General features: G+C 40.5%; 1 protein-coding gene across 1 annotated transcript in view; it reads left to right on the top strand.

Annotated features, from left to right (window-relative positions):
- The window catches only part of ABRAXAS2 (abraxas 2, BRISC complex subunit), a 28,847-nt gene extending 16,990 nt beyond the window's left edge, over positions 1–11,857 (top strand). The window contains exons 5-9 of the mRNA XM_081533786.1: positions 2,944–3,134; positions 3,984–4,103; positions 4,637–4,721; positions 6,471–6,585; positions 9,705–11,857. Of these exons, the coding sequence (XP_081389912.1) occupies positions 2,944–3,134; positions 3,984–4,103; positions 4,637–4,721; positions 6,471–6,585; positions 9,705–10,174 (981 nt within the window). The 3' untranslated portion in view covers positions 10,175–11,857. The remainder of the gene's footprint in view (positions 1–2,943; positions 3,135–3,983; positions 4,104–4,636; positions 4,722–6,470; positions 6,586–9,704) is intronic.
- The last annotated feature ends 2,817 nt before the right edge of the window (positions 11,858–14,674 follow it).

Here is a 14,674-nt window from a genome sequence, read left to right as displayed (position 1 = left end):
AAAGACCCTAATGCTGGGAAAGATTGAAGGCAGGAGGAGAAGAGGACGACAGAGGAGGAGATGTTTTTATAGCATCACTGACTTGATGGGCATGAGTTTGAGCTAGCTCCGGGAGTTGGTGATAGACAGGGAAGCATGGCGTGCTGCGGTTCATGGGGTTACAAAGAGTTGGACACGACTGAGCGACTGAACTGAACTGAACTGAGAGTTCCCTGGTGGTCCAGCAGTTGGGACTCTGCGCTCTCACTGCCAAGGGCCCTGAGGGCTGCTGGAGTTCAGTCCCTGATGGGGGAGCTAAAATCCTATAAGTGGAGAAGGGAGGCCCCCCCACCCAAAAAATGAAAGAAAAATCCTATGAAGGAAAGTTTAGTGATTTGAACTCATAAAGTAAGTACATAGTGATTTTAAAAGTTCCTTGAGTCCTAAAATTATCCATTAGAATACACAAGCTAATAAAGATTTTTGTCACAATACCAATTAATATATAAAATATATAGAAAAATGTTTACTAAAAACATGTGGCTCTCAAATATAGGGACTCCACAACATTGCTAAATTAAAAAAAAAAGTTGGATTTAAGATAGAGGCCAGTGTTTTTTCATATGAGAAATTCCCCTGTAGGTATAGCTTGGTTGCCTGCTCAGTTACTGCCCTGGCAGAAGCCATATTATGTTTACAAAGTTTCAACCAGCCTCAGGTTTTGGGCTCAGGCCAAAAAAAGCAAGTGAGAGGAGGATTTCTGCCTTCCTGAAAGCATCTGCTCTGAAACAGATAGTGATAAACATAACTGCCATCTTAATATCATCATAAGGCCAAAAAGAACACAAGTTAAAGATGACAAATGTGCTCAGTATTGGGGATAATTGCTTTGGCTCCAGAAATGTAAGTGAATGTCTAGCACAGAGAGTAGAGAGGAGAGTCTTTGTGAAATATTGTCTGAAGCTTCAGCAGAGATAAGGTTTTAGGGAAAGGCATTCATAATTTTTCCTCATGGCCCCAAAATAGCTATCAAAAATGTGCTCTTCCGCATCAGTAACCTCAGTTCTCGATAGCCTTGCAACCAGCTTATTAGCTCTGAAAGGTACAATTGTATCTGTCACTAGTGTGAATTATTTTGGCATCTTATCTCTCATTGATCAGAATGAAGAGGGTTATCTTTTTAGCAAATATCAAATGCATAAATTGATATCCACAATAAATTTACAAGGTTTCCCACTTCTCAGAAAATACAAATGGAATCAAACAATTAGAGTCAGTGTAAGTGAAAAGTATTAGTACCCATTCAGTCGCCACTTGCTAGATTCTTTAACCAGCGAGTATTTCATGAGAATGGCCGTGTGTTGACTGCTGCTCAGGCCTCTGCAGGAATGCAGAGTGTGAGACATGACCCAGTCCTGCAGAGGAGCTAATCCTAAGTTAAATTCAAAGTGCTGAGACTCAGAGTGAAATATGCATGTTCTTTAATGCTAGTAGCTCTAGCCAGTTGATAATTTTTCTTACTTGCTTTTTGGTTTTTTTTTAAGGAAAACTACTTTTCACTCTATTATAAGATTTATACTGTCAGAAGTGTTTGAGTTTTCTTTATATTTAAAGAATACCAGAATTAATTGCTTCAATATAATTAGAATTATGCTTTATTTTCAGTAGTACTCCTTAAGAGCAGGCAGTGTTACTTTGCTCCCTGTAGTTCCTTGCATGTGGTATGAACTCTGCGCAGAAAACATTACTCACCTCTCAGGGTTGTTGTGATAATTAGTGAAAATAATTGTAACAGTAAAGGTTGATTGACTTCCTTCCTTTTGTGAAAGTTTCCAAAACGTAATCTATATTTACCGTTAATTTTAATACGACACTAACAACTTTAAATTACTTTCATTTCTTAAAACAGGATTTTCACTCAAAGAGTTTGTTTTAAAGAAGGAAGCTATGAAAGATTATTCTTCCTATAAAGAATTAAAGTGTCTCCACAACAGAGATTTTTCAAACTTAAGTTATACATAAGAAAAAACTTAAGAATATATCTTAAATTCAGATTTCTGACTGTACCCTTGGAAGCTCCAATTCTGCAGGTTTGGATTGGGCCCAGGAGGATTTTAGCAAGCTCCCAGGTGTCTCTTAGGCCTTCAATCTTCCATGCATCCAGCAGATCACGTTGTGAAAATGTTCTTCCAAAGAGCCTGTCAGTTTAAATAACATACCAATTTAAGTTCTGGTATAGTCAGCACTGACAAAGCTAACCTTTTAAAATTGTTTTATTGAAGTATAATTAACATGTAATAAACTGTGTATATTTAGAGCATATACTTTGATAAGTTTTGATATATGTATACATGCATGAAACCACCATCAGAATAAAATAATGAACATATCTGTCCCTGCCAGAGTCTCCTCGTGGTCTTTTCTGACCCCTCCTTCTCACCTCTGCCCTAGTCATCCACTGATCTGCTTTATGTCATTTTCATTTTCTAGAATTTTACATGCCATCGAATCTTAGATTGAGAATTCCCTGGCAGTCCAGTAATTAGGACTTGTCACTTTTACCGCTGTGGCCCAGGTTCAGTCCTGGTTGGGGAACTAAGATCCTACAAGCCATGCAGCGTGGCCAAAAAAAAAAAAAAAAAGAATCCTGTAGCCTATGCTATTATGATGATGATAATTTTTGTTGTTATTGTTCTGGCTTCTCTCACTCAGCGTAATTATTTGGGATTCATGTGCGTTGCATATGTCGGTGTTTGTTCCTTTGTTTCACTGAGTAGAAGTCCAGTGTGTGAATACACCACATTTTTATTTATCCATTCACCTGTCGATGGGACAATTGAGTGGTTTTCAGTTTTGCGCTATTGCACATAAATTTGGTATGAATGTTTGCACGGATGCATTCAGAATTAAATTTGTGGGATATCATGCAACTTTTAATACTTCTTTTTTCTGTGTCTGTTGCAGAAAGTGATCGGGTGGTATCGATTCCGGCGAAACACGCAGCAGCAGATGTCGTACAGAGAGCAGGTGATCCACAAACAGCTCACCCGCATCCTCGGGGTGCCCGACCTCGTCTTCCTCCTCTTCAGCTTCATCTCCACCGCCAACAATTCCACTCACGCTTTAGAATATGTTCTCTTTAGACCAAATCGAAGGTAAAGCATTCCCACCAGCCGCACACAAATAGGAAAGATGTTGATACAAGTACTTGAGATTTGTGCCTTTGAAAATAAGCATTTTATAGCATCTTTAAAGAATGGTGTTTATAATTTTCCTGTAGCTGGTTTTCTTTGTGATAGAGAAGGTATTTTCCTGTCAGTTAATTATATAAATTAAAATCGTTTTTGAGTCAAGAAGCATTAGCAAGACATTCATTATGCATCAAGTCTTACAGGAATAAACAGCTGGAAATCATCATTTGCTTCTCCATAATCCATTATATACAAATATAGTTCTGTTGTGCTGTAAGTCTGATTATAATTTTAAAACATAGATTTCAAGGACAAAATTGTAAAATTGATCCACCTACTGGCTAATGAGGGTTTTGCATTAGGAACTTGTTAAAGCAAAAAGAAAGATCATATGATCATGGTATGTCGGTAAACAACAGAAAGGGTTCCTACAGAAGTTCATTTATAGTAGAATAAATTAAATCAGCATCAGTGAAAAATAATTATTAGTTGTTAAATAGCCACTCCTAAGATTTCATTAATTAATCAGTAGGTTTTTGAGCATCTAAAACCACCTCAGCACTCTTGTCAGTTGCTGTGAAATACAGAAGACCTAACCTCTGCCCTCCAGGAGTTTACAATTGAGTTTCTACTTTAAAGGAAGTGAAAAATTTGCTAATTAATAAAACCTTGGGTTGTCTGTGGAAGTGGGTTCTCTGTGAGACCTTCTGTTAGTTTCCAGTGCAGAGACTCAAGCTCCCATTGGCAAGACCCATTCCTTAAGTAGAGGAGTGTTTTCAACATGATCTCTGTCTCTCTCTCAATCCCCCACAGGTATAATCAAAGGATATCCCTTGCTATTCCCAATCTAGGCAATACTAGCCAGCAAGAGTATAAAGTGTCTTCAGTGCCAAATACTTCTCAGAGTTATGCCAAAGTTATTAAAGAACATGGGTAAGTTGAAAGGTAAAATGGATGTTTTTCCTTTTTTTTGCTAACTATGCTTGTGGAGAAATGTGACGTCATTTGATATGATTAACACTGAAAAATCCAATAAGGCAATTCTCTTTCTCTACACCTCCACTACTGTATATCAAAATCTGAACGCTTATTGAAAAGAAAATTTACTTTTATCAATATTTATTTTTTTAATCACTTGCCACAATTTTTTTTCTTTTTTTGCAACTGATGCAAAAATGTGAGTAGATTATGTGTGTATCTGAGGTCCTGAAAGCTAACTGTGGTCCCTGAGAAATATATAGGGTGAGGGAAAAAATAACTACTATTTTTCAGTGGTCTTGGCAACGGGTTCTCTCTTCTTTCTCTTCTGTAACCCTAGGGACATGGGCATTGTTGCTGAAACATTGTCACCCTGGGGTTGCAGCATTTAAGTAATTAATAGATTAAGGTAGAAATTATGGGAAAATGCCTTCCAGTTCACTGTAATTCTAATCACTTTGTGAATCTTGTTTCTGTCTGTCTTCTAGTACTGACTTTTTTGACAAGGACGGAGTAATGAAAGACATCAGGGCGATTTATCAGGTTTATAATGCGCTTCAGGAGAAAGTGCAGGTAACTGATTCATTTACTAGTTTTCATCGTGTTTATATTGCCCAAATGCTTTTTAAATTCTGCTTTAATTTTTAAGAATCTTCTCACTGACGAATGAATTGTGGTCCAAAAATCAGTTCCCCAGTGATGTCAGATGTGTGGAGTAGTTACTCATGCCAGCCTACGAAAGCCTGTCTCACACACGATGTGCACAGTTTTAATATCGCTCTTTTAAATACTTGTGACCTCTTTAATGACAGCGTTTTCCCTAGAGAAATGTATTCCCAGTTTAAGGAAGGATCGCTAAGAACACAGCTGTGGCATCACTTGTCCTCTAAGTAGAGACCGCACCCAAAGGCACCCATGGTAACTCAGGACAGCTCGGCCTCCTGATTCTAGTTCACTCCTTTGCCCACAGCTGCCTCCACTGAGTGGGAGGGTGCAGTAGAGCCTGTTCATTCCTAGGCATTCATGCAACAAATATCTGTGGAAACATCTCCTGCAAGCCAGATCCTGAGCTAGGTGCTAGCAATACTTTCCCACGTTCTTTTCATCAGCCCCAAAGTGTTCTTAGGAAGTAATTCACTCTGAAACCCTAAGAACAAAAGAGCTTTGGAGGACAGGAAGAAGAGGGGTAGGGCTGAAGAGGCTGTCCCAGGCCTGGAGGAAGGTCCCAGGGAATCAGGCAGCTACTGAGAAAGAGGAGAGCAGTCTGCATTCAGCCTGGGGCAGAGGGGAAGGCATGCGGTGGGCAGGCTCCAAATGAGGGTCACGGTCCCCATAGCAGCACAGGGAACTTAATCCAGCCTCACTCACTGGTGACTGGCCCACTTTCTGGGGATTTCTGGTATTTCTGCTATGGAAGGAACGTGCGGTGAAAAGCAGCTTTTTGTCCTGAATTCATGACCATGCTCTTTGCAGACTGTCAGTGCCGTCTCACAGACTGCAAAGTGGCGTATATTAGACATTTCACTGCCTATTGATTAAGGCCTGCCCTGCAAACGCCAGTATCACGTCCATGCCCTGATAGGAATGGTTAAAGTACATTGACTAGGGAAAGTTGAAAAAGAAAATAAGTTTCAATGTCAAGTTCTGTTTCAACTTTTCCTAGTTGTAGTTTCTGTTAAATAAATCTGTGTGTGATCTGAGGTTAATTGTTGATTATAAATAAAATTTGAAAGCATCTCATTCCTTTCTTTTGTTCATCCTCCTATGCTAGACTGTGCTGTGCTATGTCACTTCAGTCGTGTCCGACTCTTTGTAACCCTGTGGACGGTAGCCCGCCAGGCTCCTCTGTCCATAGGATTCTCCAGGCAGGAATACTGGAGTGGATTGCTGTGCCCTCCTCCAGGGGATCTTTCCAACCAGAGATTGAACCCGAATCTCTTAGGTCTCCTGCATTGGCAGACGGGTCCTTTACCAGTAGCACCACCTGGGAAGCCTTATGCTAGACTGATAACAGAAATTCCCTTTTCATATAAATAAAGATGAGTAAGCAAGGGAAAGATGAAATCTTTCACTTCATATTCAAGAATGTATAAGCTAAGTAGCATAATCATCTTAACATAGCTAAGAAAGCAGTTCAGTGACTTAACAGCAGTACTGGTCTCTTGGGCCTTCATGATTTTGTCCTATACCTCAGGGAAATGTCTGCTTTTTAACATGATAAAGTATACAGATTTTTCCTAGGGTCATAATCGATGCTGTCTTTATGAAATGCCTCATGCTTGGATTTGAAACTAATTGTTCTTGTTGTCATTTTTCCCTCAGGCAGTGTGTGCAGACGTGGAAAAGAGTGAGCGAGTTGTTGAATCTTGTCAGGCAGAAGTGAACAAATTAAGAAGACAGATCACTCAGAGGAAGAATGAAAAGGAACAAGAAAGACGTGAGCTTCCTATTCATTTTACCCCTGAGTATCAGCGGACTGTCTGGTTTTAAACTTCAAATTATATAAATTACATGCATTCTTCTACACTCATCAGGCCCCCAGTTAGGCTGCTTGGGACAGGGCATTCCCTTGTCTTTAGACTTTTCCAGAAGCGCAGTACTGTTTTTCATGGTGTCCTTCTCAAGTCTCTGATACTGGAAGAAAAAAGACCAAAGGTAGAAAGGCTGAAGCAAGTTAGAGTAATTCCCAAGAAGTGATATGATCTGTGTACAGTCGATGTGATGTTTCTTACCAAGTTAATCCTGGCATGCCTAGGACATAGGAGCCGCGTCCTGTGTTCACTGGCGCCTCATAAAAGAGCTACCTAAAATTCTGTTAACTTTATATTTGATTCACGGGGCAGGGTCTCCAGTAAAGACTTTAAATGTCTAGTTTTGATAGCAGTAGGTGGCTGGATACCATTATGCTGAGGAGCCAGCTGGTTAAATGAGAATTAGGCTCAAGAATCTATTTACTCCAACATGGTAACAGATATATGTGCTATAATACCACCACGTTTTTTAAAATATTATTTTTATTGAAGTACAGTTGATTTACACTGTTGTGTTAGTTTCAATACAGCATGGTAATTCAGATGTGTGTGTGTGTGTGTGTATAAAAAAATAATTTTTCAGATTCTTTTCCATTATAGGTTATTACAAGATGTTGACTATAGCTCACTGTGCTATCCAGTAGGACTTGTGGTTTATCGGTCTTACATGCAGTAGTGTGTATCTGTTAATCCCAGACTCCTGATTTATCCTCCCCACCAACCCTTTGGTAACCATATTTGCTTTCTATGACTGTGAGCCTATTTCTGTTTTGTAAGTAAGGTCATTTGTACCGTTTTTGTTAATTTTTTATTCCATGTGTAAGTAATGTCAGTGGTATTTATCTCTGTCTGATTTCACTTGGTATGATAGTCTGTAGATCCATCCATGTTGCTGGAAATGGCATTATTTCATTCTTTTTTATGGAAGTCACTAGATGTAACTCGTGGTGAAGACTTTGGCTCTTCCCCTTGCAGGGGGCACAGATTCCATCCCTGGTTGGGGAACTAAGGTCCTGCCTGCTGCACAGTGCAGCCAAATAAATCAGTTCAGTTCAGTCCCTCAGTCGTGTCCGACTCTTTGTGACCCCATGAATTGCAGCACGCCAGGCCTCTCTCTCCATCACCAACTCCCGGAGTCCACCCAAACCCATGTCCATCGAGTCGGTTATGCCATCCAACCATCTCATCCTCTGTCGTCCCCTTCTCCTTCCGCCCCCAATCCTACCCAGCATTAGGGTCTTTTCCAATGAGTCAACCCTTCGCATGAGGTGGCCAAAGTATTGGAGTTTCACCTTCAACATCAGACCTTCCAATGAACACCCAGGATTGATCTCTTTTAGGATGGATAGATTGGATCTCCTTGCAGTCCAAGGGACTCTCAAGAGTCTTCTCCAACACCACAGTTCAAAAGCATCAATTCTTCGGCACTCAGCTTTCTTCACCGTCCAACTCTCACATCCATACATGACCACTGGAAAAACCATAGCCTTGACTAGACGGACTTTTGTTGGCAAAGTAATGTCTCTGCTTTTAAATATGCTATCTAGGTTGGCCATAACCTTCCTTCCAAGGAGTAAGCGTCTTTTAATTTCATGGCTGCAATCACCATCAGCAGTGATTTTGGAGCCCCCCAAAATAAAGTCTGACACTGTTTCCACTGTTTCCCAATCTATTTCCTATGAAGTGATGGGACCAGATGCCATGATCTTAGTTTTCTGAACGTTGAGCTTTAAGCCAACTTTTTCACTCTCCTCCTTCACCTTCATCAAGAGGCTCTTTAGTTCTTCTTCACTTTCTGCCATAAGGGTGGTGTCATCCGCATATCTGAGGTTATTGATATTTCTCCCGGCAATCTTGATTCCAGCTTGTGTTTCTTCCAGCCCAGTGTTTCTCATGGTGTACTCTGCATATAAGTTAAATAAGCAGGGTGACAATATATAGCCTTGACGTACTCCTTTTCCTATTTGGAACCAGTCTGTTGTTCCATGTCCAGTTCTAACTGTTGCTTCCTGACCTGCATACAGGTTTCTCAAGAGACAGGTCAGATGGTCTGGTATTCCCATCTCTTTCAGAATTTTCCACAGTTTATTGTGATCCACACAGTCAAAGGCTTTGGCATAGTCAATGAAGCAGAAATAGATGGTTTTCTGAAACTCTGTTGCTTTTTCGATGATCCAGTGGATATTGGCAATTTGAGCCAAATAAATAAATAAGATAAAACACGTGGACACACAAAGACACACACAAAGCTGGATGATAGAGCTGGAATTTGGAAAAATTGGGGTCCCTGACACCTGAGGTGTGTGTCTTTTAACCCAAATCATGTACTCTTTTCCTGTGTCTTTGCTGTGGCATGCAGGAGCTGCCGTCTTCAGTGCGATATGCAGACTCTTCGTTGCAACATGTGGGATCTATTTCCCAGACCAGAGATTAAACTCCGGCCCCCAGCACTGGGAGTGCAGCATCTTGGCCACTAGACCACCAGGGAAGTCCCAGGGCTTTGAACCTTTAAGGAGAAAGAGATGTTTAAGAATATTGTGACAAGTAATTGTTGAGAAGTTTTGGTTCTTTTTTTTGATGTGAGGTCTATTACGGAAAAGCTCACATTCAGATGACCGCCAAGGGTGGGGACAGCTATCGATTTTATCCTCTGTCCCCATGGTCTCCGAGCACAGTGAGCAGCAGGTGAGGGTCATAGCACTGGATCTAGAGTTAAGAGACCTGTGTTTGGGTCAGAGCCCCACTTCTAGCTGTCCTCTTAGTGAGGTCAGCTGATGTTTCTGACCTCTGGTCCTTTGCCTGCATAACAGACAGTAATATTAATGATGACAGTAGTACTTCAGAGAGCTGTTCTGAGGCTTTTTAAAATTATGAAATACTGTGCAAATGTACAGTAATTCACAGTAATAATAAATTGCACTGCTTTGTTGCCGTTTTCAAAACGATCAGGTCGACCATTGAATGTGTTGACATGCAAAGCTATGACAATACAGAGTGTTACAGTTTCCTTCCTCTTTCCACCCAGGATTGCAGCAGGCAGTGTTAAGCCGACAGATGCCATCTGAGACCGTGGACCCCACCTTCAGCCCTCGGATGCCCTATCCAGGGTTCACAGCGGAAGGTCGAAGTACTCTTGGAGATGCAGAGGCCTCAGACCCACCTCCGCCTTATTCTGATCTTCACCCAAATAATCAAGAAAGTACTCTGAGCCATTCTCGCATGGAAACCAGCATCTTCATGCCTCGACCTCAAGCTGTGGGCTCCTCCAGTTATGCCTCCACCAGTGCTGGACTGAAATACCCTGGAAGTGGAGCAGACGCCCCTCCTTCCCACAGAGCAGCTGGAGCCAGTGCTGAAGAATCAGACGACAGTGATTATGAAAATTTGATTGACCCTACAGAGCCCCCTAATAGCGAATACTCACATTCAAGGGATTCTCGACCCATGACACACCCTGATGGGGGCTCCAGGAACACTCAGACCTCCCAGATTTAACTGAACGCAAGAAACTCTCCTGTTAGCACTGTTTTTCTTAATTGCTCATTGAGAGAGTTGTTGAGGACTTCCTCTTGAGGGAGAACTGCTTTCTCAGGCCCCTGGACTCCCCAAGACGGGAGTTTTTGGGCACAGACCTTGGAGGAGCCTCACAGGCGGGGGGTCCTCACCTGCGGACGCAGTGTGCAGGGCTCACAACAGAGTCATTAAGATAATCAAATTGTCCAAATTCTGGTGCGATTCATGGATGTACTGGTAAATTTAGGCAAAGATAAACTTATCAACATAGTTTCTGTTCTTTAAAATAATTTGGAAATTAGAGACTAAGCACAATTAGTCTATAAATGTTCTATAAATCAAAACCTTACCTCTTGCACTATCATGCCTTGAAATTTACTTTTCAAAGGGAAACTAGTTTAGCAGCAGCCTTCAAAGAACCTTCTTTCTATGATGAGCCAAATTCATCTTTGCCAGAAAAGAAATTTTGATAATTTCCAAGATTGAAACAAATCAGATGTACCTTCTTTTGTCTGCATGACTTTGTGAGATCAAAAGAGAGGGCTTTGTTTCCACTTTTTTCTACTAGCCTGATATGTATTGTCACTTAAAATGGTTGCCTTTAAAAAAAAATGTAGAAATACTAATTACCAGTAAGTAATCATCCAAATAAGTACATCATAAAATAAATTACTTATTTTTCTTTCGGGGAATTCCAGTGACTGCTATGTTGCACTAGCCACATTTATGGTCTCTGTTCTGGAGTCTTAAATGAAGGACACACAGCTGTATAACAGGAAGGAGTTATGTTCCAGACCTGAGTTTTATGAGGAACAGACTCCAGACACAGCAGATTTAGCCAAGTTCCTACATGAGGGAGATAATTCGTGTAGCTCTTCTGACCAATCCTAGTGTTAGTTTTATTTGTGGAAGAAAGACATTTAATAAACTGTTTGGGAAGCTTGGTTATTGAATAGAGATTCATTTCCAAATCATACATTTTTAAGTTACCGTTCGGCATATAGCTGTGGAATGTGTAGAGACTTTCCTTGGGGATGCACTTAACATTTTTATTTAATTACTGCTTGTTTTCTAGTTTTGCCCAGAATGTATGAAACCACTACAGACGTCCATGAGCATGACAGACTCCTGGTTTGGAAATGATAAGACCCCTGACCCCCCCGCCCCCCCATTTACCGCAGGGTCAGCCCACGAAGCTAATGCCATGGATTACAACTGCCTTTCTTTGGACTAGTTATAAGCTGTAAGAATAAGGAAGTTGTTAAGGAGGTTTAAAATCCAGGTTCTGAAAAAGTAGTTTCATATTGTAGGAAAGAAGTTCAGTCTGACTGGAAATGAAACACTCAAACTGCCATCCTTCAGATAGCTACTCCGCGGGGTCTGTATCTTCCTACTCTCCAGTTTTGTTGGCCTTATACCACTGCCGTTTGATTTGAAATGTTGCAGACCGCTTTATTTGCAAATGTGTTCCAGTGTTTATCAGCTACCTTCTAGCGGCTTCAGCACCCGTGTGAATTTTTTTTTTTTTTAAGTGCCATCGCCATCTCCTCTGTTCAGATTTTGACATTCAGGAAAATATTTTTATTTTTATGCCATACTGAAACCTACAATGTATATCTGACAAAGCAGTTAAATGTGACAATAAAAACTTATTTAATCATGGTACCATTGTTTTAATGTTTGTCTCAACACCCGGCAAGGTCTCGCCTCAGTTTACTCATTCTGGCCCTTCTTAGTTGACTTCATGTAGTTTTTTTAAAAGGCATGAAAACTCATCTCCATACTTTTGGTTTTGTTGTTTTTTTTTTTGATCAGGCTGGTTTCAGGGGAAATACAAAAATACAATTTACTAAAAGGTTTCTGTTGATTTCAAGAATGTGTTGAATATCAGGTTATCAAGAGAACTGAGTATCAGTTGAGTAGAAAATTGAGCCTTAGTTCCCGAAAGACACCTTTCACATAGTTGATCTTGTCTGAAGAGACACCTCAGCCAAGTCACCTAACAATTGAGATGCTGTAGGATTTGGGGCTCCTAGAGTGTCTTTGGAATTACAGAATCACCTAGAATGAGCGTCTGCTGGCTAACAAGTGTATTCTGGATTCTCTGGGGGCCATTCCAGTTTAGTGCTATTATCTCTTCCAGCATCCAAGGTGACAGTCTGTTTTCAGTAGGATTTTAAAATGTGGCTTGTAACCTTTTAGTCTCCTCCAAGTAATTTAGAGAAAAGAAGACTGGATTCTTTTAACTTGTTTGGAAGTCTGGAAATGCTTACTAACATGCTGTAATTGGCTTTTGTGGAGAAAGATCAAAACGTAAAAACAGAAATCTCATCCCCAAACATTCAAACCCTAAGGATATATATTTTAAAATTCTAGACACAGTGGGGCAGTAACCATAACTGTTTTAATGAAAACATGTAAATGGACCCTCTTGTGAATCTGTATTTTAAGGAAGTTAAAGGAGTTGGGAATATAAAATTAAGATACAATAGAAAGAAGTGATGGTTATTAACTGTATTCTGGTTCTGATTTGCCCTGACTGTAGGTTTCACTTCAGTCACTGAAAGATCTTCACTCTTACAAGGTTCTGCTTCATCGTTTCCCACGGCAAACCTTAATTCCACTAGACACAGAGCCTGAGGCAACTGTTTCTGTAAATGTGGTGCTAATAAATAATGGAAAATGTTTACTTTTCAACTTGATGACAAACAGACTTGGGACAAGTCCTGGGATTTAGCTCAGCTGCCTTCTTTTTTACAGTGATTTTTGTGACGTCCTAAATCAGGCAGAAGAGTCAGGATGTAGTGTCCATCCACTGGGTTATTCTGGGCTTGCTCTGACTCCTGGAGGTTAGGGGAGGGGCCCCTCTAGCCTTGGTACATCAATAGGGAGATGTGCCCTTGGATGCCATATGCTACACATGGTCCAGAATGCAGCGCTTGGAAGTGGCCTTCTGTTCATGCAGATTTAGCAAAAGGTAGTTCATTGCAGCATTTTTCAATAGCAAAAAACTGGAAATTAATGCTAATGATAGTAGAACGGTTAAGTTTTGGTACACCCACAGAAGAAATAGTCTACCACTACTAAACGTAGAAATCAAAAAGATTTCTTGACATGGAAATGTTTCTAGATAAATGCAGAAAGTCTCCTTTCCAAATGGTACAGAAGGTATGATCTGGTTTTTGTGGGGGAGAAGTTTTTATGCAATACTCCTATTGATAGAAAATAATCTAGAAGGATATTCACCAAGTAGTACAAGTGTTGACCGTAGATCGTGGCAGGGCTTCCATCCTTCACTTACTGTATTTTCTAATATTTCTGCATTAAGGGTTTAATAAAAGACTTCAGAAATGTGGGGTCATTGGCTACATGAATTATTTCATGCACACCACCCAAGAGGTGATTCTGGAGACATTCTTGACTCTGTCTCTTCACCACCACACTCCAGTTTTTTAGATTTGTGGCCAATGTAAGGTCAGCCTTGTTGATGCTGCCGACTTCCCTGCATTCAACTTTTACTTCCAGATGAAATCCTGTATTTATGCTTTGTTTTGCGTTGACAGTGATTTTTTTTCATAATAAATCCAGAGCCATTTCCACTTGTCTTAGCTCAGAATCCATTTCCCAAATACCCAAGAAGCATTTAAGAAATGCTTTCTGAGATTGAAACTGACTCAAAACTAGAGCACTTACTAATAACATTTCTCTAAGGCTTAAGTACTCACTACAAAGTGGATTTTTGGAGTCTTAGTATGTAAGAATGATTTCCTTGACTTGCAGATAACTCTCTGCAGGGTTCGTGTGTCCTTGTGGTTGTTCTTTAGTATGGTGCACTACATGCGCTGGGAGCCTTAGATTGTGTTACCTGTTGGGAGGTATAGACCCTTGATAGTCAATTCACATACAGACAAGACTGAGAGGTGTTTGATTCCAAAGCAAATATGTGCTTGCTTGGGACATTAGCTGTGGCTGACCAGCTGTGGGCACTGCTTTATAGAGCTCAGGAGCATTAGTCATTTTTCTTGACTGATTACAAACAGATGTGGTTTGTTTGTACTAAGGTGAATCATCCACAGTACCTTTCAGACAATTTCAGAGGGTGTGTGGGAGAAATTTGGGGACAAGAAGTAACCAGTCTCTAGAAGTACTGTCAGCCTGCCATATCTGTGGGTTTTGCATCTCTGAATTCAACCAAACTCAGATTGAAAATCATCAGAGAAACAATTTTTAGAAAGTTCTAGGAGACTATGCTTGAATTCGCCATGCACTGGCAGCTATTTACATCATCTTGACATTACATTAGGTATTGTAAGTAAACTTTATTGTTGTTGCTCAGTCACTAAATCATGTCCAACTCTTTACATCTTCATGGACTGTAGCACACCAGGCCCCTCTGTCCTTCACTATCTCCCGGAGTTTGCTCAAACTCATGTCCATTGAGGTGGTGATGCTATCTAACCATCTCATCCTCTGCCTCCCCTT

This window comes from Giraffa tippelskirchi, chromosome 2 (genome assembly GCF_054371585.1).
Source record: "Giraffa tippelskirchi isolate mGirTip1 chromosome 2, T2T-mGirTip1v1.2.pri, whole genome shotgun sequence".
NCBI lineage: Eukaryota > Metazoa > Chordata > Mammalia > Artiodactyla > Giraffidae > Giraffa > Giraffa tippelskirchi.
Note: the sequence above shows the minus strand (reverse complement) of the source record. Positions and strands in the feature narration are given on the sequence as shown.